General features: G+C 44.2%; 1 protein-coding gene and 1 pseudogene across 3 annotated transcripts in view; one reads left to right on the forward strand and one right to left on the reverse strand.

Moving 5' to 3' along the window:
- Nucleotides 1-6,246: 6,246 nt before the first annotated feature.
- On the forward strand, nucleotides 6,247-6,841 carry LOC308515619 (ferritin light chain-like; annotated as a pseudogene). The gene has a single exon. The product of its transcript is annotated as a ferritin light chain-like (transcript).
- Nucleotides 6,842-13,906: 7,065 nt separating this feature from the next.
- PDPN (podoplanin) overlaps nucleotides 13,907-23,868 on the reverse strand; it is a gene marked incomplete at both ends in the record, with an annotated part of 31,608 nt that continues 21,646 nt past the window's right edge. The window contains 4 exons of one of the 2 annotated variants that reach the window (XM_081085633.1): nucleotides 13,907-16,563; nucleotides 17,429-17,540; nucleotides 18,053-18,079; nucleotides 22,264-22,390. In XM_081085633.1, coding sequence (XP_080941759.1) covers nucleotides 16,557-16,563; nucleotides 17,429-17,540; nucleotides 18,053-18,079; nucleotides 22,264-22,390 — 273 coding nt within the window. Of the gene's footprint in view, nucleotides 16,564-17,424; nucleotides 17,541-18,052; nucleotides 18,080-22,263; nucleotides 22,391-23,868 lie in introns of those variants that run through there. The other variant, XM_081085634.1, reaches the window with a different exon arrangement.

Genomic DNA, 23,868 nt, shown 5'->3' on the forward strand with positions numbered 1-23,868 from the left:
GCCGTTGGTCCCGGATTGTGAGAGGGATATCCGACTACCGGTTTAGAGAAGCCCTTAATTCTCTTTGTCTGGCTTAGAATGTGATGGGGTGAGTCTGTTTGAAATTTCAGATTTTCCATCATGTGGGTGGTGATACCTGGGCTGGGGTCTTAGTTAATAACTGCTCTCAATGACAACTGGAGGATCCTTCAGGCTGAATTAGGCTGAATACCAAGAAATGGCTACGTACTCACAAGCTCTGGGAAGGCTTTATATTCAAGGGTAGTTTTTTTCCAAACACAACGATTTTTCATTCCCTTCTTTCCCCACCCCCACCCTCAACCATCTTCCCAGGATTCTGACTATTGCGGATGCGAGGCCCTCATCATTTTTTCAGCAAAGCAGCACCCTTCATCATTTTATATGAAGATGTCTGAGTTATTTAGCCGAGAGGGTAAAAATGATGGACTGTGGAAGGTGCCTAAAAACTGCTCGAGAAATTGAAATGTAAGATTTCCTATGACAAATGTTCTGTTTTTCCCCGGCAAATAATGTCTTCATTAATTCTTGCCACTAGCTGGTGCTAGGATGCCACTTAGCGAGCATGCCATTGCATCGAATCAGCTGCGATCTGTCACCCTAAGTGGGCCGTTCCTCTTTGCTTGACACCACGCCCTTATATCATTGCCACTGGATCGCTTCCCAAGTGGAGGCCGCAGGTCTCCGGCTCCTCCCCGGAGTGGGAGGGTGCCGCCCCCGACAGCCACACGTTCACACATCGCAGAGATTTCCTTTTGAATGAGATTGTCTTTAAAGTCTCCTTCGACACTAGAATGTTCTAACTGTGTTGTCACTCCCATCACATAAACTGCTTTCTGAATTATCCTTGAATCTTATGTAAATGGTGCGATGTCTTTGCTAGAGCTTTGAAAAGACAAAGCTATCCTAAGAAAAAGACTGATTCCCAATTTGTGTTGTTCGAGTCCTCCTTGAAGGAAGGACCAGGGCTAGACAGGTAGCTAGAACTCTATTTTACTATTTTACATGGGCACGTTTATATAGGATGTAATTGTAGCGTTTATGTGTTTTTTATTAATGAATCAGCACCCCGCCCTCCACCCAACACCACAGGGCTTTTCTCTCTCCCCCGTTTCATGTTTATATTCTTCGATGCATGATTTTTTTTTCTTTCCTTTTCTTGTCTTACTGTGCGAGCGTGGAGACAGGATGACAGCCGAGGGCCTGGATTGGCTCCTGCCAGCCAGGCAGAGCGTTCCCATCTCACCGTTCATGTGTTTGCTGCAGGGCTTTAGTTTCTTAAGCTTTATCAGACATGGGTTGCGTTTTACCAAGTGCTTCCTTTTGCATATATGAAACCAATCATAGGCTGTTTCTCTTTTACTTTCTGAATGTTGTGAATAATAGTAATTAATTTTCTTAAGGACAAACCACCAACAGGCTCATTGCGCTTTATCCATTTCAAATGATACCAGATGTGGCTTGCTCATGTGTTTATAGAACTTTTGCCTGTTGGTTCATGAGTGAGAGTGACTGCTTTTTGGCTTTTCCTTGGCTCCTTTTGTTGGGTGGTGTTAAGGTGTTGCTAGCCTCACAGGATGGCATTGGGGAATGCCCTCCTTTTTGCGACAGAATGTGTGTGAGATTATAATAATGTCTTGTATGAATATTTGGTGAAAGTCCTACCAGGAAGGCCTTCAGAGCCTGAAATTTTTATTGTAAAATTATTTTTCCTCCCAATTCATTTCCTTCAGCGGTTGTAGAAATTTTCAAGCATTCTACTTCTTCTTTAATCACATTTGCTAAGTTGTTTTTCTCTAAGAACTTGCCCATTTTTTAAAGTTTTCAAATTTGTTGTCATATAATTGTTTATCATATCTTATCTTGTATTCAATGTCTATGATATCTGTAGTGTATCCCTTTTGTCATTCCTGGTATGGGTTATTTGTGAATTCTCTCTCTCTTTTTTAATCACGAAGATTTGTCAATGTTATACATTTTTTTAAGAACTAACTTTTGGTTTTGTTGATTTTTTTCCTGTTATATATTTACTAGAGGCCTGATGAATGAATATTCATGCAAGAGTAGGCCTTCCTTCCCCCTGCTGCCGGCACTGGCTTCCCTCTGGCACCTGGGACCCGGGCATCCCTCCTCCGGCCAGCAGCAGGCACCCAGGACCGGGGCTGGCTTCCTTCAGGCCCTGGCTTTGTCAGGAAGGACGTCTGGCCTAATTAGCATATTACCCTTTTATTATTATAGATTTCCAATTATTTCTGCTCTTTATTATTATTTTCTTCTTTGCGATTTTTTTGTGTGGGGTTTTTTACCCCACGACTAATATCTACTTATAATTTGATTGCCATTTTTCCATAGCAATCTGTTTACTGGTAATAAATAACAGTTGCTTGACTTTTACTCCATAGCTGGTTTGGTTGACTAGGGTAGAGTACGAAATAGGCAAAGGCAGAAATTTTGATTCTTCCTTCGGCTGATGAACTTCCTTTAAGTCCGTGGCTACGATTCCCCTGCCTTACACAGGCCACTGAAATCCCGCCTGCCATGCGGGTCTCCCATATTCCTGGGGAAAGGTAGTCGTTCCCATTTCTGGAAAAACAATCCAGGGATTCACATTCTTCTCTCTGTCGGTGGCTTCGGTTATCCCCGCCAAGGGAAGACTAGCAGCTTTTACAACAAAAGAACACAGGCCCGAAGGTGCATCTGCTCACAAAAATGTGCTGACAATTTTGTTTTCGGTTGAGTTTGATGTCTGCATCACCCTTCAAAATACTTAAAAAGTCTCACAAATCGAGCTTCATTTTATTATACCATCATTGTCATAACCTCTGCTTTTAAACAGCATTGATGTATGTCAGAAATGTCATCATTGGCAACACCCTGAATTCATGTATAGAGCGCACCGCATCACCTGGCATTTCTAGAAGAGACCTAGAGCGACTCCCCCTGGGGACCCATCGGGGCGGAAGGTGCCCTCAGGGGCAATGCTCCAGGATGCACGGGAGCCGCTGTGTTTCTCAGCAGCCAGCGCTGGCCCTCCTGTCCCGAGTCTGGCAGGTGGACTCACTGCACCGGAAAGGAAGGGAGTGGCCGTGCTGCCCGCTCAGCCGGCAGGAGCAGGTCTGCTCCCTGGCGTCCTGCATGCCATTGCGCATCGCACTGAATTGAGGCGGGAATGTGAGCGGTATAGTTAGAGAACTCTAAAACGGCAGGCTGAAAGAAGTGACCCTTTCCTAGTACACTGACTTGTAACTTCGAGGACATTCTTAAGTTTTAGCCTATCGAGGAAAAGGTGCTGGAACATTAAAATAGATAGTATTTAACTAGGAATATCCAATGAACCAGAACATCAATCATTTCGACAGAGTCAAAAACACAATCAATCACAAACATTTAGATAATTTCCAAGTGGATCAAAAATCTAAATTTTATAAAAAAAATCATATAAGTACCAGAAAAAACAGGTAGGCAAAACACACACACACACACACACACACACACACACACATACACTTGTCAATTCAACTACCAAAAGCAAAACAAAACAAAGATCTTTTAAATAGTGAAAATACAATAAGCACAGGCAAAAGAAATAATAAACAGGAAAAAGGTTTTGAAGCTTATATCATAGATAAAGAATTGATAGCAAGTGCTTCTAAAAGCTGAGAAGAAAATGTAATTTTTAATGGATAAAAATTACAAACAGTTCATAGAAAATGGAAAGCAAATGGTCTTTCAAGATATGAAAAGATGCTCAACCTCCCTCCTAATAGGATAGGTGAGAAAACTACACTGATGTACTGTTTCTCATGAATCCAAATGACAAAAATTAAAACTCTGACACCAGACACTACAGGTAAAGGGTGTTGGAGACACACGAATTCTCCGACATTATTAGTAGGAATACAAAATAATGTAAGCCCTGAAAAGGAGATTTTGGCGATATCTAGCAATTCCACATGCATTATCCTTCCACACAGCTATCCCATTTCTAGGAATCTACCTCTGTGATACATTTGCAAATAAACACACATACATGCAAAATGACATATTCATAAACTACTTATTGCAATATTATCTGTAATGTTCAAAAATTAGAAACAACCCAAATATCCATCAATAGGGAAATGGTTGAATAAAGTATGAAAAATCCACATAGTAGAGCCCAATCCTATATAATAAAACCCTAATATGCAAATTGACCAAATGGCTGAACAACTGGTCACTATGACACACACTGACCACCAGGGGGCAGACGCTCAACATCCAGGGCAACTCCTACATTGAGCATCTGCTCCCCCCCTCCCCCCCCCCCAGGGAGGCAACCGGAGGCACAGTGGTGGTGATTGGGGGTTGGGGGGGGGTGGGGGATGGGGCTGGCCAGCAGGTGGCGCCAGACTGCCAGCCAAGGTGGGTGCCAGAGGGGGCCTCCCCATCCCCATCTCCCTGCCTGTCGCCTCGCAGATGGCCCTGATCACTGGCCAGGCCTTGGGACCCTACCCTATATATTGGGAACAGGCTTTTAGATTTAAAAATTAAAACCTGATACAAGGCTACTCTAACACTGAAAAAACAGGATGATGCAGCGATGACATGCATGGACTCTGGCTTGCACATTTTGTGGTCAGCCCTGATCCTGACACTTACAAAGCCAATTACTTAACTTCTCTCTGCTTCAGTTTTTCCACCCATAAGATGGGGAAAATGGTACTACTGCCTCAGAAGGATCATGTTATGTACTACTTTTTATAATCAGGGCAAAAAAATGTAGCTGCCCATACAACAGCAAGGTGCCTTTCACCTGTATGAAAAGTATAGTCACTGGAGCATGCAGCATCCCAGATTGCAAGAGAGATGTCCCATTGCTGGTTTAGGCCCAGCATCCCCCGAGGGGTCCTGGATTGGGAGAGGCCGGGCTGAGGGACCCCTCCCCCATGCACAAATTTCATGCCTCTAGTGTGTCGTAAAAATGAATGAGGAATATACACTGAGATGGAGTGAAATCAGGATGTGTTGGTAAAAAAAAAATATCACCTGCAACACGGTGTATATAGTGCACCACCTTCTGTGTAAAGAAGGGGAGGATAACCCCAGCCAGTTTGGTTCAGTGAATAGAGCAGTGATGGCGAACCTTTTGAGCTCAGCATGTCAGCATTTTGAAAAGCTCTAACTTAACTCTGGTGCCGTGTCACATATAGAAATTTTTTGATATTTGCAACCACAGTAAAACAAAGATGTATATTTTTGATATTTATTTTATATATTTAGATGCCATTTAACAAAGAAAAATCAACCAAAAAATGAGTTCGTGTGTCACCTCTGACACGCCTGTCATAGGTTCGCCATCACTGGAATAGAGTATTGGCCTGCAGACCTAAGGGTCCCGGGTTCAATTCTGGTCAACAGCTCGTATCTCAGTTACAGGTTCCTTCCCAGCCTGGGCCCTGGTTAGGGCTTGTGAAGGAGGCAACCAATCGAGGTGTTTCTCTCACATGGATAGTTCTGTCTGTCTTTCCCTCTCTCTTCCACTCTCTCTAAAAATCAATGGAAAAATATCCTCGGGTGAGAATTAAAAAAAAAAAAGTGGGGGGAGGAGAGCCCGGCCAGTGTTTCTCAGCGGTTGAGCATCAACCTTGGAACTAGGAGTCAGGGTTCAATTCCTGGTCAGGGACATGCCTGGGTTGTGGGCTCAGTCCCCAGTAGGGGGCGTGCAGGAGACAGCCGATCCATGATTCTCTCTCATCATTGATGTTTCTATCCTCCTCTCCCTCTCCCTTTTTCTCTTAAATCAATAAAAATATAAATATATTTTAAAAAGTGTTTAAAAAAGAAGAATAGTACTAAATTATATATCAAATTGATGCTGGACCACAAAGATAAAAGTGCTATTTGAAGTTACTTTCTGGTGCAGCGTGTGGACTGTGCATCATTAGAGGAGTACCCTGGGGTTGAAAAGAGCTGCAAAGAAAGACTGAACTTCATTCAATCTTCTTTCTGTCAGTAGAGACCTTGGTGTTGCAACTTTGAAATTTTTATCTGTGCCTTGTAGGTGAATAAGTCCTTACAGACAGTGACGGATCTGCCTCTTGCTTCAACAGTGTTTGGACAGAACAGACCCAGGGACGCCCCTTCTTCCAGCCTCCAACCACCCTCCACTGTCACCATTTCGGAACCACCTCCGAGACCAGCCAACACCGTTTTTTTCCTACCTTAATTCCTTATTACCAAACAACCATGAGCTCCCAGATTCGTCAGAATTATTCCACCGAGGTGGAGGCTGCGGTCAGCTGCCTGGCCAACCTGCATCTGTGGGCCTCCCACACCCACCGCTCTCTGGGCTTCTATTTAGACTGAGATGAGACGACGTGGCTCTGGAGGGCAGGGCCACTTCTTCCTCGAGTTGGCGGAGAAGAAGCTCGAGGGCGCTGAGCATCTCTTAACGTTGCAAAACAAGCGTGGGGGCCGCATTCTCTTCCAGCGCGTGCTGAAGCCTCCCAAGGTGAGTGGGCAAAACTAAGACGCCATGGAAGCCGCCCTGGCCTTGGAGAGGATCCTGACCCGGCCCTTGTGGAGCTGCAGGCCCTGGGTTCCACCCCACAGGCCCTCCGCTCTGCGACTTCCTGGAGAACCGCTTCCTGGCTGAGGAGGTGAAACTCATCAAGAAGATGGGCGACACCTGACTCACCTCCGCAGGCTGGCCGCCCCCCAGGCCGGACTAGGCGAGTGTCTCTTCGAAAGGCTCACCCTCAAGCACGACTGGAGCCTTTGGAGCCCAGAGGCCTTTCAGAGGCCCCTCTGCATCCCCCTGGTGTCTCTGGCTTTTACCTGAGCCTCTCCCTGAAACTACTAGTCATTCTTTTAACCACCCTGAAGCCCTCTCCCATGCATTGGACCAAATGAAACAATAAAGCTTTTTGCAGCAACAAAACAAAACAAAAAAGTCATTACAGCAATAAAAATTATGGTTAGAAAGCAAGACTTTCGGCCTAACAGAAAAGACACACAAATATAAACTCAAAGAAGTTCAGTGGAAAACTCAATCATGTTATGCTTGAAGCAGAAGCCTTACTACAAATATTTGAAGTTTTTTTGTTTTTGGAAAATATGTATTTTCTAAGTCAATTAACAGAAGCAATAACAACACAAGAGCAACAAATGCACCATTCCCCACTAACAACAAGCAGGGCTCATTAGAGAAATAGCCAAGTCTAAATTGGAGGCAGGGAAGGTTTGAGCTGATCCTGTGCCAGAAAGCAAGGATACTCTCAAAGACTAATGGGGTCCAAAGCCAGCTTGTGGGGTTACCATGGCCTAAGGTGGGACACTTTGAGCATCAAAAAGAATAATGACTGTAACTGGTCAAGACACACAAATATGTAAGAGTCAATGCATTCATAATGATCATCAGAGCGAGAGCGAGAGGAAGAGAGAGAAGGAATAGCAATAGCAGCTCAAAAAAATTTCACTGGGTTCCATTGGGGCTTCTATTGGAAGCAAGGCTACCAACTCCGTTATTCTGTTTGTGTGCTATGTGCCATTGAGTTGGCTCCCTAAACCCCCCAAATTCATGGGGTCTCTAGAGGGTTCCATAGCTGCAGACTGTACCCGTGAGAGCACGAACTGTTGTAATTTTCCAGAGCAACAACAGTTCAGTTGAAGAAATGATCAAGTTTCTCTTGCCTCGATGCAAGACATTCAGAGGCACACAAAAAAAACAGTGTTTGCTTTGAAGAAAAAATTAGCATCAATCCTAGGTTATGTTAGAACTCATCTGAGACCTTTAGGAAGGTTAATACATATGAAAATATTTGTAGGATCCTCAGGGCTCAGTGCAGGGCTGGAGACGCTTAGCCTGTGTTCTACAGGCGCCTCTTTGAAACCCCGACAGATGTGTATTGAATTGTACCCAAAGGTCAAACCCGGAGCCCTGCTGCCAGGCCACAAATTGCTTCTCCCGGGCTCCCCAAGTGTTATTTCTGGAGGAGCTGTGGCTTGGGAACTCAGCACACACGCTGACCAGTAACCAAAGGCAAATAGCTGTCCTTTGGGCGTCAGCTTCTACCATGGTGACCGCTAATCCTCTCCTTTTAGGACTCGGCTAATGTCCCATGTGGATGTGTTACTTTATTTGAGTAGAAGACACACAAATGAATTGGAGGGTCCATATACTATCATATACTACCCATCCCACGAGATAAAGTTTTCCAGAAGAGAGTTAAGCGTCTCACGGAACTGAAGGAGAGGCTGAGTCCTGGCTGTGTTTATGTGGGTGGGTTGGCCTGGTGCATGGACGGGCAGGTTCTACCATCTCTCCATGCACCAGCCCTCCACACTCCTGCGTCCGGGTCTGCTGTTCTCCTCAGGGAGACCCTCCCCGGGACCCTCTGCCTGAGCAATCCCACTCATTCTTCAGGCTCAGCTCAATAACCCTTCTTTCACATCAGAGTGCCCACCGGACGGCTTCATCTGTAGCCGTGGCCTGCGGAGTTGGGGGACACACTCAAGAATGGCTTGGGGCACAGGAACAGTTGAGAACTCCTCTTTATATTTAGTTTCTATCTTCAAAAATAAAAAAGAAATCCACCCTTTCTAAAATTCAACATGCAAGTTGGCGGAGGTCTGTGTGTATACAATGTCTTCACATATATTGGGTTGCACGTGTGAAATTGTCATTATTGGGCTATTTTTTGTTCTATAAATGTGGCAGTTTCATGTAGTTCATCTAATATTACACTGAGAGTGAGTGCTCGCAGCGTTGTTACTGATGGGAGTCAAAAGTGTTCGGTCAGTAGAGTCAAATCATGGCGTCTTACCTTGCTATTGCTTCCCTGCACCAGTAAGCCCTGAAGCTAGAGAACTGAGCCTCTGTATCGAGTCTCCCGCACACATTTAACCTTGACCCTGGGTTAGCGTAGCTGAGGACGAGGCAGATGCTTCCTCAGTTGGCATTTTGCATTTTGCATGCCTCTTGGAGCCTTGGGAACGAAGAGTATCATATTTTGAGCTGTGTACTGTGATGAGTGAATGGAATCTGAGCCCACACCTAACAAAATAAACTCTTCTCCCCAGAACCGCCTCTACCCCCACCCATCCCACCTGATGGCCCAGCTCCTTCTGTCAGGCCCTGGAGGAGCCATTGCACACCCACCACATGCAGGGGAGCATGTCAAAGGCACCCAAAGCCCCGCCTGCCCTTACATCTGAGCTCCAGTAGCCCTGTGTGCTGGGGCAGGAGTGACAGCGGGGCCATCGGTCTGGGTGTCCTCATGGCACAGAGGCTTTGCCTGCTGAATTCCCAGCAGCCATGACTAGACCTTACTACCCGGGAGAGGTAGTGGCAGTGAGCTGGGCTGCCACAAAGAGTAAGATGACATTAAACCACGTCTCTGACATAGACGTCAAGGTGACGCTTCGGTGGCATAATTTCAGGGATGGCGGCAGGGCCTTTGTTCTAAAGCTCTTTTACCACCGGCCCAGTTCCTGAAATTTTCCCGTTAGTGACATTCCTTTGCTCTTCCTCTTCCCCATTCTCTCCCCCTCAGGTGGGCCCATCGGCAGCCTGCAGGAGGCAGATCCATCCATGGGGGTTCCAGACCAGGGGCCTGGGGGACAGGAGTGAACAAAGACAGGGGGGAGGGTGCCAAGGAAAGTCTTACTTTTGCCACACCGTCTCTGGGATGGTGTCACTGTCTGCTCGCCTGCCGGACAGCGGTCTGTAAACACCATCACTGTTGTTAGTTCCTGTGAATGCAGAACGCTCCTCAGACCCCAAACAAACCACAGACCCAAGGGCATATTTTCATTGGCATGCTTTATGAATTACTGGGGTGCTTTCATCTCACTGTTAACATCTAGGGCCCAGTGCCTGGCTCACAGGAGGCGCTCAATGAATATTTGTTGAACGCACAGTCAATAGACGTCGGACTTTAGTTTCATGAAAGGGTTTCTGACCACTCAAGGCGAGTGTTGAGTGAAATGAAAGCCTTTCAGGGTTAGTCACCGTGAAGGGTGGGGAATCGCGCAGCTGGGTCACTCGCCTATTGTTCTGAGCCACATTTCTTTCACCATGGATTCCTCCAACATGAGTGAAGCATTGGAATGACGGTTTGGGAAGGTCCAGTCACATCTGTCTGTCACAGAGGAAGCATGGTGGCTGCCAACCCATTGTTTGGAAGAATCAAGGGAATGGACCAAGGTCAGAGTGGAAGAGGCCAGTGTTGCTCTCCATGTGGGATGGGCTGGATGGACGGTGAGAGCTGACCTCACAGATGGGTTACTCCAGCGGGGGGGTGGGGGGGGATGGGGGGGTGTGGGGGGGTGCAGGGGGGAGTTTCCAAGGGCAGATGTAGCAAATTATCTCCAACTGGGTGACTTAAAACAACAGGAATGTATTCTCTCACAGTCCTGGAGGCCTCGAGTCTGAAATCCAGGCGTCAGCAGGCACATCTCCTTATGAAGACTCCAGGGAAGCCTTCCAGCTCTTCCAGCTTCTGGTGGCTCCTGGTGTTCCTTGGCTTGTGGCAGCATCACTCCCATCTCTGCCTCCATCTTCACATGGCCTCTCCTCTGCATCTCCGTCTCTTCTTATAAGAGCACTTGTTCTTGGATGTATGGCCAACCCAGTTAATCCAGATTTCATCTTGAGATCCTTAACTTAATTACATCTGCAAAGACCCTTTTCCCAAATAAAGTCAGCTTCACAGAGACTGGGGCTCAGGACTCAGACCTATTTTGGGGGGTGGGGGGGCGGCACAGTTTAACCACTACAAGTGGGGTCAACCCCAGCTGTTTTCTGAACGTGATGCTGATAAAATGATTTGTGGAGATCACTGAGAAATTCCCAATCAACATCAAGCATATTTCTTCCTTAAAAGGACAAAGTGTTGAATTTAATTTCGTGTGCCTAGCAATTATGACTCATTTTTTCAGGAGTCTACTTCACATCTTTAAATGATTTTTCTTGCCGAAACCGGTTTGGCTCAGTGGATAGAGCGTTGGCCTGTGGACTGAGAGGTCCCAGGTTCGATTCCGGTCAAGGGCATGTACCTGGGTCGCGGGTATATCCCCAGTAGGAGATGTGCAGGAGGCAGCTGATCGATGATTCTCTCTCATCGATGTTTCTAACTCTCTATCTCTCTCCCTTCCTCTCTGTAAAAAATCAATAAAATAAAAAAAAAATACAAAAAAAAATGATTTTTCTTCTACATATTGGAGAATCTCTTCCAACAACTGATCTATCACTTTAAACTTAAAAACACACACAACTGACTTTTGAAATTTACTAAGTTGCATTTTATTAGAAACTAAAGGCCCGATGCACGAAATCGGTGCAAGAGTAGGCCTTCCTTCCCCCGACTGCCGGCACCAGCTTCCCTCTGGCACCCAGGACCCAGGATTCCCTCTGGCTGCCGGAAGGTCATCCAGAAGGATGTCTGGTCTAATTAGCATATTATGCTTTTATTATTATAGATAATGAGCTAGCTCAAAGCTTTCATGGGCGATAGATGAGACATTTCTATCATTTTGAAAATAAATAATGTATTTTATTCAAATGTTTTCATATTTTAAAAAAGTCAGATCAGGTGATCAACTGAAGGGAAACAAGTAGAGACAAAGGGTGATTGTGAAGTTATTGTCCATTTAAATAAATTAATTTAAATCTTTCTGTGAGCATCATGCTTGTAAGAAAAATTGCAAGTAATTCCTAGTCAAGTCTTGATATTTAAACATATATATATATAAAAAAACTACACCTCATTTTACTTCTATTTTTCCTAGAGGACAAAATCCTGCTCTCTAGAAAAATGGAAGTTCTTTTATTATGACCCCATTTGTCATAGCATTATTTGGAATTCAGAAATTTAGAAATATCCTAAATATTTATCTGCAGAAAAAAGCCTAAGTAATGGGGTAGAATCGTGATTTAACACTCTACACCAGTGATTTTCAAGCAGTGTGCTGCAAGAATTTTTAAAACATGCAATACCTGGCTATTTAGTCAGGGGCACTGACCTCTTTTCCCTCAGATCAGTGGTTCTCAACCTTCTGGCCCTTTAAATACAGTTCCTCATGTTGTGACCCAACCATAAAATTGTTGTCGTTGCTACTTCAAAACTGTAATGTTGCTACTGTTATGAATCGTAATATAAATATCTGATATACAGGATGATCTTAGGTGACCCCTGTGAAAGGGTTGTTCGACCGCCAAAGGGGTCGCAACCCACAGGTTGAGAACCCCTGCCTTAGATTGTTAAATAATAAAATGACAATATTCCCTGGCTAGTGTTGCTAAATGGTTAGAGCGTTGGCCCAATCACCAAAGGGTGGAGGGTTTGATCCCTGGCCCCAGTTGGGGTGTCTATGGTAGGCAACCAATTGAAGTGTCTCTCTCACATCGATGTTTCTCTCTCTCTCTCTCTCTCTCGCCCCTCCCTCCCTTTCACTGTCTCAAAAAGTCAATGGAAAAAAATATCCTCGGTAAGGATTAACAAAAATGACATTGCTTTTGTCAGATCAACAAAAAATTCTACTCTTTGGTGTGCCGCAGAATTTTAGTTTATGTGTGTCCTGAGATGAAAAGGGTTGAAAATCGCTGTGCGAGGCCTGCTGCACAGGCGCCTGGCAGCTCCGTGCATCAGCGAGGACAACCCTCACAAAAATAATGGGACAGAGAAAGCAAGTTGGCAATACAAGTTGAAAACATATACAACGATGCTATAACTTGATTATGGCTACATACACATAAGATAAGAATGACAGGGAAACATACGCGTTTCCGAATGAAATGCACCCTGCTCAGAGAAATGGTCCCCCTGGGAAAGGGAGTATGAAGGAACTGATGTCAGAAGGGACCATATGTGCAAGTTTTTTTTTAGAAAAAAAAAAATTATATAGAAAATGGTAGGGTTTGCTTGAACTCAGTGGTGGGTATATGGGGTTTGTTATTATTCTGTTTTTCTGTGTGTTTGAAAAATTTTATTAGAAAAACGTTCTTATTTTCCACTGGCTGAAGAGACTGTGTCTTTGCGCTCCTGTTGGGCTGATAGGGAGGCAACTGATTTTAACAGACGACACGTGGACGGAACAAAGGCGAGGAGGGCCAGGGAGCGAGGCAAGCCACCTGCACGGGTGTTTCAGGCGTTCCGGGCGTTTTGTAATGCTGTACTTTCAGGCAACTGTTTGAACCTCAATTTCTTCTCTTGCAAAATGTGGATAATCTCTGTCTTGCCGACTTCACCTGGATGTGTGAGAGGAGATGAGCTATGATAACAGTAGGGACGTTGGGGTAACGGCTGCTAATGATGGAGCGGTTACTGTTTTCCGACAGCACTACACATCCATTATTTGCTTTACGGCCGATGACAGCGCTATGATGTGCATATTGTTTTCTACATTCTTTCATGTACAACATCGTAAGCTCAGAAACAGATGGCTGCCCCATGCTCTGCCTTCCAGAACCAGGCTTTCCTAAGACGCAGCGTTAACCTCGGGCCTGCTCCCAGGTGGCGCGAATGAAAGTGGATGGGGTTGTTCCCTGGACTCCCATCCCCCTGGCAGCTCTGGTGGTTTCCAGTCCTGTCCTGCAGGGAGCGTGCCAGGGAACATGGCTGAGTCTGTTCCCTGTCAGTCTGTGGGACCAAGTGCACGTAGTTTGTGTTCTGCTGGGACAGTCATGCTTTCTGAACCGTCTCATGGAAGTTCTTAGGAAGAAACTACGGCCCAAAAAGCTCGCAGTTGACTCATCTGGGGATTCCAGCTGTCAGGGAGCATAAGAGGACATGGGGCCTGGCCTTTTCCATGACACTACACTACTTATGGACCGTGCACTCAGGAGTCCTGATAGCTGGCAAATTCAACAATCGGATTTAACATACTATTTGTTTTCTTGTTTTTTAAATATATTTTTATTGATTTCAGAGAGGAAGGAAGAGGGAGATAGATACATCAATGATGAGAATCACTGATTGGCTGCCTCTTGCACACCCCACACTGGGGATCGAGCCCACAATCCAGGCATGTGCCCTGACCGGGAATCGAACCGTGGCCTTCTGGTCCTTAGATTAACGTTCAACCACTGAGCCACGCTGGCTGGGCAAAATACTGAATATTTGTTATGTGGAAAGCCTGATTCTCCCAGCTCTCCTGTTCCCAGCATCCAACTTGTGTAAGAGCGGACAGGATTGGCAGGGAGTTGACCCAGGGCGTGGCACTGGAATTCTCCTGGAGCAGCGTAGGTGGGGGTGGGAGGAGCAGACGGGTGTGATGGATAGACACAGAGCCTGGCCACTGTAGTCTCCGGACCAGCAGAGCATTTGTAGCTGAGGACCAAGGGGCAGTGAGCTGTCCCAGGAACAGGAATCTGGAACATGCTCCCAGACCCACAGGCAGCTGGAACACCCTTAACCAGGGTATTACCTCCTGTTCTTGTGTAACCCAGCCCAGCACACCTGAGGGCAGGTTCCCAGGGCTAACGGGCAGGAGGAGGTGTAGCTAGCTGCTCCCTCACCTGACTCCTCTCTGGTGCAGAGAAAACAGGAGCCAGGCCAAACCTTCTAAAACCTGTTGGGATCAGAGCAGGCAAAAGAAGTCCCAGAGTGCCACTGGTCTTCTCGTCCCATTTGTCTGCTTCACCTTAACCTCTCTACTTTGGCAGATCCCTGGGCGAAAGGCGTAATTACATTTTTTCCCCATGGTTGTACTTCCTGTCGCCATTTATAATTCGCTCCCAACTGAGTCAAGAGACAGAGGTGACATAACTTACCAGCTTATCTGGAAATGTTCCTGTGTGGCCCGACTCGATCGAGATCTCCAGTCAAAGCTCTGACTCAATGTTATACGCAATCATCTCTTTTATTTTAAACCTGTCCACACTGCATTGAGCATCAACACAGATGTGACTTAGAAACCCACAGCCCGGTCCCAGCAGGTGATGGGTCCAGTGTACGACTTGGGGTGGACTGTTATTGTTCACAGTGAAAGAAAAAAGAAAGGATGAAATGGACATTATTCCCAACTCCAGTTTGGGAATCTGAGTGACGAAACAGGAGGGTTTTAAGCTCATAATGCTTTTCTTAACCCCTTTCTCTCAATCAAAGATGATGTCCAAACATGGAACCTGGGCTGGTAGACCAGCTGAACTTAGGCAACAGAAGGGCACACTGTTTAAAATAACATCCACACATTACTGCAAACAAAAAAAAGGGGGGGGGGGGAGAACAGCTGCGCTTTCTGATAGTTTACTTTTTCCTGTTTGATGAGCTTGTGCAAGTTTACAGGATATCAGATCTGCACAAACACAGTCACGACAGAGCATCTGCTAAGTGTAAAGACTTTCTGTTTAGGAAAAAGCCTTCAGCTGACCCCTGGGAAACTGTACTGAACTGGGCGGTGCCCACACCAAGAACGGCAGCTTGGGCACCTTGATTCTGATTTTTCAACTACAACCCCACAGAAACATGTGGGATCCAATGAAGACTGGGAGTATCGTCTGTTTTTAAATCCAGCTGCTTCTTAAAAATTAATATTTTATAAGATTATTTCCTCTAAGGCAGGAAAGGAAAGTTAGAAACCCGGCAGGTTCTGGCTCCCACGCCAGAGGCACACGGAGGGCTTCTTTCTGTTTGGGACCACCAAGGTTCTTAGTGTCTGGGATAGGTGAGCCTCTGGCACCGCCGGGCTGCCAGCAGCCTCCTGAGCCACCATCAGGGCTGAGGTCTCCATAGTCTAGATCAGCGGTCGCCAACCTTTCGGACCTCATGGACCACCAGTTGGCAACCACTGGTCTAGATCAAAACAGCCAACCTGAAGGGCCTGCGTCATGGAAATGAGAAGGCCACCCCCTTAGCACTGGCTCCTCAGCATCTGAGGGAAGCAGAGGGTCAAGTAGGAGCAAACCTTTGAGTCATCAAGTCATCGCTGGAAATGAGGGGAAAGCAAGCCTGGAGGCTGCCCCGTAGCTTGTTAGCTTGTTGTGAGATTTATATATTGCTCCAGCTGAGATTCTTCCACTTGATTATTCACACCAGACCAGGCTTTAAAGATGGACCAAACTAGACCCGAATGTGTACATTTCAACAGATCAGAAACTGCAAAATGCTGATGCCATTTACTGACATAGCACTAGACCCAAGGACTCCACTGGCATAAATATTTCCAGATTCCTTTGCATTTTAACAATAACAGAGAACGGTTAGAACAAAGGCATGACTGCGGCATCTGCCCTCAATGGAATTACATTGTCTGTCTGAGTGACATATCAATCTATAGAGTGTGCTCCGTTTCCTATGCATTTTGTTTTCTAAGTCATCTTTTCCAAAACTTGTATGTTAAAAAAAAAAGTTTCTCAAAAGACAAAATATTTAGAGGAGCAAGTCTGTGGATGATCGTTCCTGCGGTTACTCTTGGCAGGCGGAGGGATCACCATGGATTCTGAGTAGGGGAGCCAGGCATTTCCATGGGTCATCTTCTCCCATGTGCTCAGGGACAGGGGAGGTCGGAAAGTCTTTTTTAAACATGTTGGCAGGAGGGCACAATTCTTCAGCTCTTTAGGGCCTGTGAAAACAAAGGGAGAGGTGATGGTCACTCCTTCTACTGGCACTGGGAACGGGAATCCCGTGAGTCATGTGCCTAATGTCCTCCTAAGTCTTCCAATTCTGGAGGCTTGCGCTCTTCTTTCTCAACCATTCTTCCTCCACGCCTGGCTCCCACACAGCCAGGGCCCGATTCCTGGGCATCTCCAAATACATAAACTTGTGACTGTACTGTGAATTGTGTCTCTCAAACCCCCAGATCCATGGCATCTGTCCTCTTCCTGTCCCCCAGACTCCCCAGTCATATATCATCTTCCCAACAGAAATACAAAAAAAGGTTTCCTCTGGCTATGAATTCTAATGTTCTGAATTCTTAGGGAATTTTAACAAAGAGGAAGAATCCCTTCTCATCAGGAGCCAATGCTAGGAGTACACTACCATGAGTGTGGGTATGTCCAGGGCAGGAGGGAGGGTGGGAACCCATCCCAGCAGAATTCCTCATCACTAGGGAGCCCTGGCCCCACAGCAGATGGTCTTCTGGAAACCTCCCACCTCTGAGGATTGGGAGCAGGGTGATGGGGTGTCAAGTTCAAACTTGGTTTGGGTTTTCTCTCAAGTCGTTAGTTGGAAAATTAAGACAAGAGGTCAAGTTTGGTCAGAGTTCAATGGAAGTCAACCATAGAGTCACCTCTGACTCTCTTTTCTTAGAAACACGTAAGGCCCATGCACACACTTGTTCTTCTGGGGAAACTTCAGATGCAGGGCTTCTGGAGGTCGGGGCTTTTGACCTTGACCTTCATTTCAAGGTTTCCATTAGCTCCAAGGTCAGAGTTCTAGAAGTGACTACCTTCACTTATCTATCACATGGGTGTAAGTTGTTTACTTACGAGTACCTTCCCGACATTTTTCGCACGACCACAATGATGATCCCAGCAATGAATCCAATGGCTAGTAAGACGCCAACTATGATTCCAATCAGGGTCCCAGTCGAAAAGCCATCTGAATGAGAGGGAAGAAACCATGAGCCCAGATAAACAATGCACCTGCCATACAATGTGTCATCCACAGCGCCACTGCCCTACTGTAGATCGAAATCATGTTCTATGGTGTTTCTCCTGTATCCAGTGGAAGCTGTTCTAGAAGAGGAGAAACCTGGACTCTTCTAATCTCATCTAATGAGTGGAAAGATTTCTGGGTCTCAAGATTGATGAAGTATACCATTCATACAGCTGGATTCACAGTTAATCATTGGGTAGTGTCACTGTGATATGACACCATTCTCCACAAAGTGAACAGACTCATTTGTGGTTTGATTATTTTCAAATACAGGCAATTCCCTTTTCTCTCTTAAAAGAAGTTTGAAACCTGTTTCTTGGAGGGTTCTCTATTCTGCACTTATTAACTCCAATCCAGAAAAGGATGTAATTCATCACAAGGATTAGGTTCAAAGAAACCCCCCACTTTTTAAAAAAAATCTGAAAAGAATATTTTGATACCAAAACCTAGCTTACCTTTCGCACCTGTTGTCTGTGTGTCTTCTGTAAAGAGAGATGTAATGATACAGAATTATTAGGATTTAATAACTGTAATTTAACAATTGGCAAAAGATAAGTTTACCCTAAGAGGAAGGGAGCAAAACACAAGCAAAGAAGATAATTTCTTAAATAAATTGGATCAGGGGATTTTTAAGCAAGCTTTGACATGATCCTGTCTTCAAAACTAGTATTACTGATTTTATGAACGTTTCTTCACACCTATGGGTCCAAAGTACTTTTGTGTACATTACTTTTCTGCTATCAACTCAAGGCAACTGGCCCACGGAGGTTTTAAATAAATGATTAGGAAGTTTCAGAGCTTAGGGTAACAAAGAATCCAAGGCTATTGATTCTTGGTCCAATGTCAAGGTCAAGCAAAACTCACCCACTGGGATGAGGTCTGTTTTGAAGAATTTTCATTTTGAGAGCACTATGCTCTAGTTTTGGAAGGTGTGGCCAAGACTGAGATTTGTCTTTTGATATTAATTCCCTGCTTTTTTTTTTAGTAGCAAAATTCACATCTTACAGGGCAGTAGCAACATGCCCAGCTCAGTTTAGTGAAAGAATACACACCTTGTATTCATGCCACTGTGATTTTTGGATTTCTTTTTTTTTTAAAGCAACTTTTTAAAAATATATATATTTTATTGATTTTTTTACAGAGAGGAAGGGAGAGGGATAGAGAGTTAGAAACATCGATGAGAGAGAAACATCGATCAGCTGCCTCCTGCACACTCCCCACTGGGGATGTGCCCACAACCAAGGTACATGCCCTTGACCGGAATCGAACCTAGGACCCTTGAGTCCGCTGGCCGATGCTCTATCCACTGAGCCAAACTGGTTAGGGCTGTGATTTTAGGATTTCTACCTGCAGCCAAACCTAGTTCAATAGTTGCAATGTGAACATTTTCATTTACCTATCACATGGGTATCAGTTATTTATATACAAGTATCTTCCTGTATGTAAATAAGAAAATGGCGAGTTTTAGATAATTTCACATAATTCCTATTTAAAAGTAAAGGTGTTTTGTTCTCTCCCATCAACCTCTCTGTAGAGAGTCCTTAACTCCTCTGGGGGGTATTTGTTTATCTAGTTTGCAGATGGAGAAAAGTCAAGGTGCCTTGATTTCATGATACAATAGAGGGAAGTGAAGCAATCAGGCCCTTCCCTACAACCTTAGCTCACAACTTGCAAAATGCAGATACCCAATAATGTTCTTAATGAAAGATGAAACCAGCCGTCCATCATCTACAAAATGCTTGCTTTTCCTAATGGTTGGGTTTGAAAGAAGCCATCCCTTTGAACCACGGCTGTCTCCAGAAAGACACCGTTTCAAGGGGGCCCCAGGGTAGGTAGGGGTCTCCCTCCATGAGCTGAACCTATGGCTCGGGAGCACTCACACGGAGCTCAAGTGGATGGTGCTATCCCACCATAAAAGTGCTTGGGAGGCTGCTGGACCTGAGTCCTGCCCAGAACAACAGCATCGTCAAATCAACTCCCCAAATGTCCTTCATCCCCGGCTGCCAAATACCAGCAGAAACAGGTCTAATTGTTTGCTTATCATGTCTTAACATGGTGGCTGCCAATTCCACCAACCTCAGAACATGCCATCATCACCATCAATGACACCATGAGTTAGGAAATACCAAAAATGAAGTTTATGGAAGATTCCTTACTAAATTAGAACATATTAGTCCTGTCCTCCCTAGCTCCTTTGCAATTACATAGCTGTGATCATAAAATGTGTCATAAATGTGAACATCATCATACTAGGGCGTTTCATAGGAAAGACATCTGCTGCCCTAATGAAACGACCTCTTAAGAAACCCAAATGCTTAAAATTACATTTGAACTCATTTAAAAATTTCCTGGGACATTGATATATGAAGTGGGAATGTACTGTTAGTCACAGGTTTTGTGACGGGTGGGGCAGGAGACACCACAGAAGAGTAACCAGGAGTGTTTTCCAGGCAATTGAGAATTTTTTTTAAGGATTAGAGAGGTATCCTGTCATGACAGAAAGAATACTCAACTTGGAAGGTTCCATTTTCTGCTGCCCATTAGCTGTTAACAATTTATTTTCTTGTTTGTGTGTGTGTGTGTGTGTGTGTGTGTGTGTGTTTTGTGTGTGTGTTTTGCAAATCCTCACCCAAGGATATCTTTCCATTGATGTTTAAAGAGAGTGGAAAGGAGGAGGAGAGACAAAGAGAGAGAGAAAGAGAGAAACATAGATCTCAGAGAGACACATTGATTAGTTGCCTCCCACACACACTCCAACCAAGGCTGGGATTGAGCCTGCAACCAAGGTGTACATGCCCTTGACCAGAACTGAACCAGGGACCCTTCATTCAGTACACGGCCGATGCTCTATCCACTGAGCCAAACCGGGTAAGCTGTTAACCAGGTAATGCTCCATTTCTTTAGCATCTTGGGGTGACCTTTAAGCTTTATTTTCAAAGCACTTTTAGGAAGTTTTTTTTTCTATGTGGTAAAATATACATAACACAAAATTTACCCTCTTCATCATTTTTGTGTACAATTCAATGGTAGAAATACATTCATATTGTTGTGCCATCATCACCAACCTCCATCTCCAGAACTCATCTCACAACACTAACCTTATACACCCATTAAACAATAACTCCCTCCTCACTCCTCCCCAACCCTAGACGACCATCCTTCTACTTTCTGTCCCTATAATTCTGACTACTTTGTGTAGTGTACCTCATCTGAGTGGGATCGTACAGCATCTGCCTTTTGGTGACTAGCTTATTCTAATTAGCATAATGTCTCAAGGTTTACCCATTTGTATTATGTGTCAATTTCATTCCTTTTACAGGCTGAATAATATTCCATTGTATGTATTCAAGGTGCCTTGATTTTGTTTATCCATTTATCCGTCAATAAATTCAACATTTCAGCTATAGTAAATAATGTGGCTATGAACGTAGGTATACAAATATAAAGCTTTTTTTTAAAAAAACAAAAATCCTCACCTGAGGACATGTTTCTATAGAGGAAGGAAAGAAGGGGAAGAGTGAGAGGAGAGAGAGAGAAACATCAATTGGCTGCCTCCTGTAATGCCCCAACTGGGGATCGAACCTGACACCTGGATAAATGCCCTGATCGGGAATTGAACCACCATCTTTCAGTGTACGAGACAATGCTCCAACTAACTGAGCCACACCAGCCAGGGCTAAAGCATTTTTTAAAAATCCTCAGAAGTGCTATAGATTTTGTAAAACCAGATTGGCTTTGGGTCTGGAAATGTATATTGACACTAAAGAATAACTTCTTAGGAGTTCAGATGTACATTTAGTTTGAGGAACCACTGTACTAGGCAAAGTCTTTGTGTTTACTTTCATTTAAAGATGGAAATGCCTATCACTTGTTCTCAAGGCAGAGAACTCTGTTCAGCAGCCCAATTTTATCTAGATAAAATGATTTATACAAAATAGCTCAAGTTAGTAATCACTCATTGCACTTATTGGAGGGTTAGTTCCTTTTCTCGTTCACCCCTATATACTACAAAATTAATTTCTTTTTTTTAAAAAGCTCTAGAAATAGGAAGCTATCTCTTTCTATTGCTGAGTTGTAATGGCAATGATCTGTCCTTGTTTTTATCAGTGATGGTCCAAACCTCATAATCATGGCAAAGACCCAACGTCCTCCTCTCTACTTTCTCTCCAAGATGTTCCACTTATAAAGCTGCAGGTGTCAACCGGGGATCACAAGTACAACCCCAAATCCTGATAAGAAAAGATTCTTGCTCCGTGGATGCAGACATGAACTCCATATAAGATGGCAAACAGTACTGTAGAGCCCATTGAGATTCACATAGGTTGGCTGAGTTTTATGCTGTTAGGTGAACACACAAAGTTCTTAGTGTAGCATTCTACCCACTTAAGGTCAGCAACACGACACCAGTAGCTACTCATCTTGCCCTGGTGGGGGTATTATCACTTGTTCTCAAGGCAGAGAACTCTGTTCAGTAGCCCAATAAATCAAATTGGATTTAGCAACCTAATACATCGAGTTCTGAAACTCCCACATAAAGCTTGCTTTGGAATTCACTCTTGCGTTCCAAAAATATGCCCTGCTGATTATTACACTTGGTCATGGTTTCTGGAGGGTAATGATTATGCAAAACAAGATCAATCCGTGCTGGGGTGACCGGTTTTCTTACCCCTGGAGTGACTAGTGGCCCCACTCAAGGCTGTGGTGCTCTGGGTTTCTTTTTGGGCGTGGCCTGTGCTCTCTGTAGTTGGCAGATCCTCTATAGGAGTGTCTGTGCGCTTTGTATTTGTGGGCACCTATTGGAGATGTAAAAGAAGCAAAAACAGAAATATAACATCATGTTTTAAAATAAATACGCGGTCTTATAACAGAAAAGAATATACGATGGTGGCATAAATATATAAAATATATGATGACATAAATTTAAAGTGGAAACCAGAAAACAAACAAACAGAATAACAGGAACATGAATAAAACCATGCCTCCAGAAATGAATACCGAGTGTTTACTTCCGTGAGTCTTAGTTCTTGCTGACTTCCTAGGGTCTTAATTCTTCAAAAAATATCAGCTCACTAAGCTTTAATTCTTTCTCTCCCTTGAATTTGAATGGCATTTCCTCCCTTCAACATTTTTGGGGGCATATATTATGTTGTATCATATTTTAATGCCCTCCCTCTCCCAATCAGAGTAATAGCTAACCTTTATTAAAACTTACTATGTGCCAGCCCCTTTAAATACCTCATTTACTACACACACACACACACACACGCACAAAACCCCTATGAAGTAGATCCTATTAGTCCTATGGTATGAACAAGGCTTAGAGAGATTCGAAAATATGCCCAAACTCACATAGCCAACAAGTGGCAGAACAAGAAGTGAAAGTGGTTCTGTTGACTCCAAAGTTTAGCCCAATGTAACATTCACACATATGCTAATGAACACAAGCAACAAAAGCAAATATAGATAAATGGGACCTCATCCAACTTAAAAACTTTGTGCACCCAAGGACACAATCAACAAAGTGAAAAGGCAACCTAGGAAATAGGAGACAATATGTGCAATTCATATACCTGGTAAGGGTATCAAGAAATCCTACAACTCAACAATAAGAAATCAAATAACCTGAGGACTTTAATAAAATAGCCAACAAGCATATAAAAAGGTTCTGAATCTCAGAGAAGTGCAAATCAATACCTCAACGGGATTACCACCTCACACCTGTTAGCATGGCTACTATCAAAAGAACAGAAAACACTGTGTTGGCAAGGTTGTGGAGAAATCGGAACCATTGTGCACTGTTGGTATTACTGGAAGTGGTGCAACCACTAGGCAAACAGGATAGAGGTTCCTCAGAAAAACTCGGAATATAATGACCATATGATCCAAAAATCCCACTTCTGAGTATACGTAGACCCAAAAGAACTGAAAGTGAGGTCTTGAGATATTTGTACACCATGTTCAAAGCAGCACTATTCATAATAGCCAAAAGCAACCCAAAAGTCCATCTATGCTAGATGAATAATAAAAATGCCGTATATCCATTTAATGGAATATTATTCAGTCTTTAAAAGGAAGGAAATTTGGACACATGCTACAACATGGATGAGCCTTGAGGACATTAAGCCAAGTGAAATAAGCCAGTCAGTCACTAAATGACAAATATAGTGTGATCCCACTGATATGAGATGCTTAGAGTAGTCAGAATAGAGATAAAAAGTAGAATGGTGGTCACCAGAGATTGGAGGGAAGAGGAAAAGGTGAGTTGAATGGG

The sequence above is a fragment of the Myotis nattereri genome, assembly GCF_964212035.1.
Source record: "Myotis nattereri genome assembly, chromosome: 3".
NCBI lineage: Eukaryota > Metazoa > Chordata > Mammalia > Chiroptera > Vespertilionidae > Myotis > Myotis nattereri.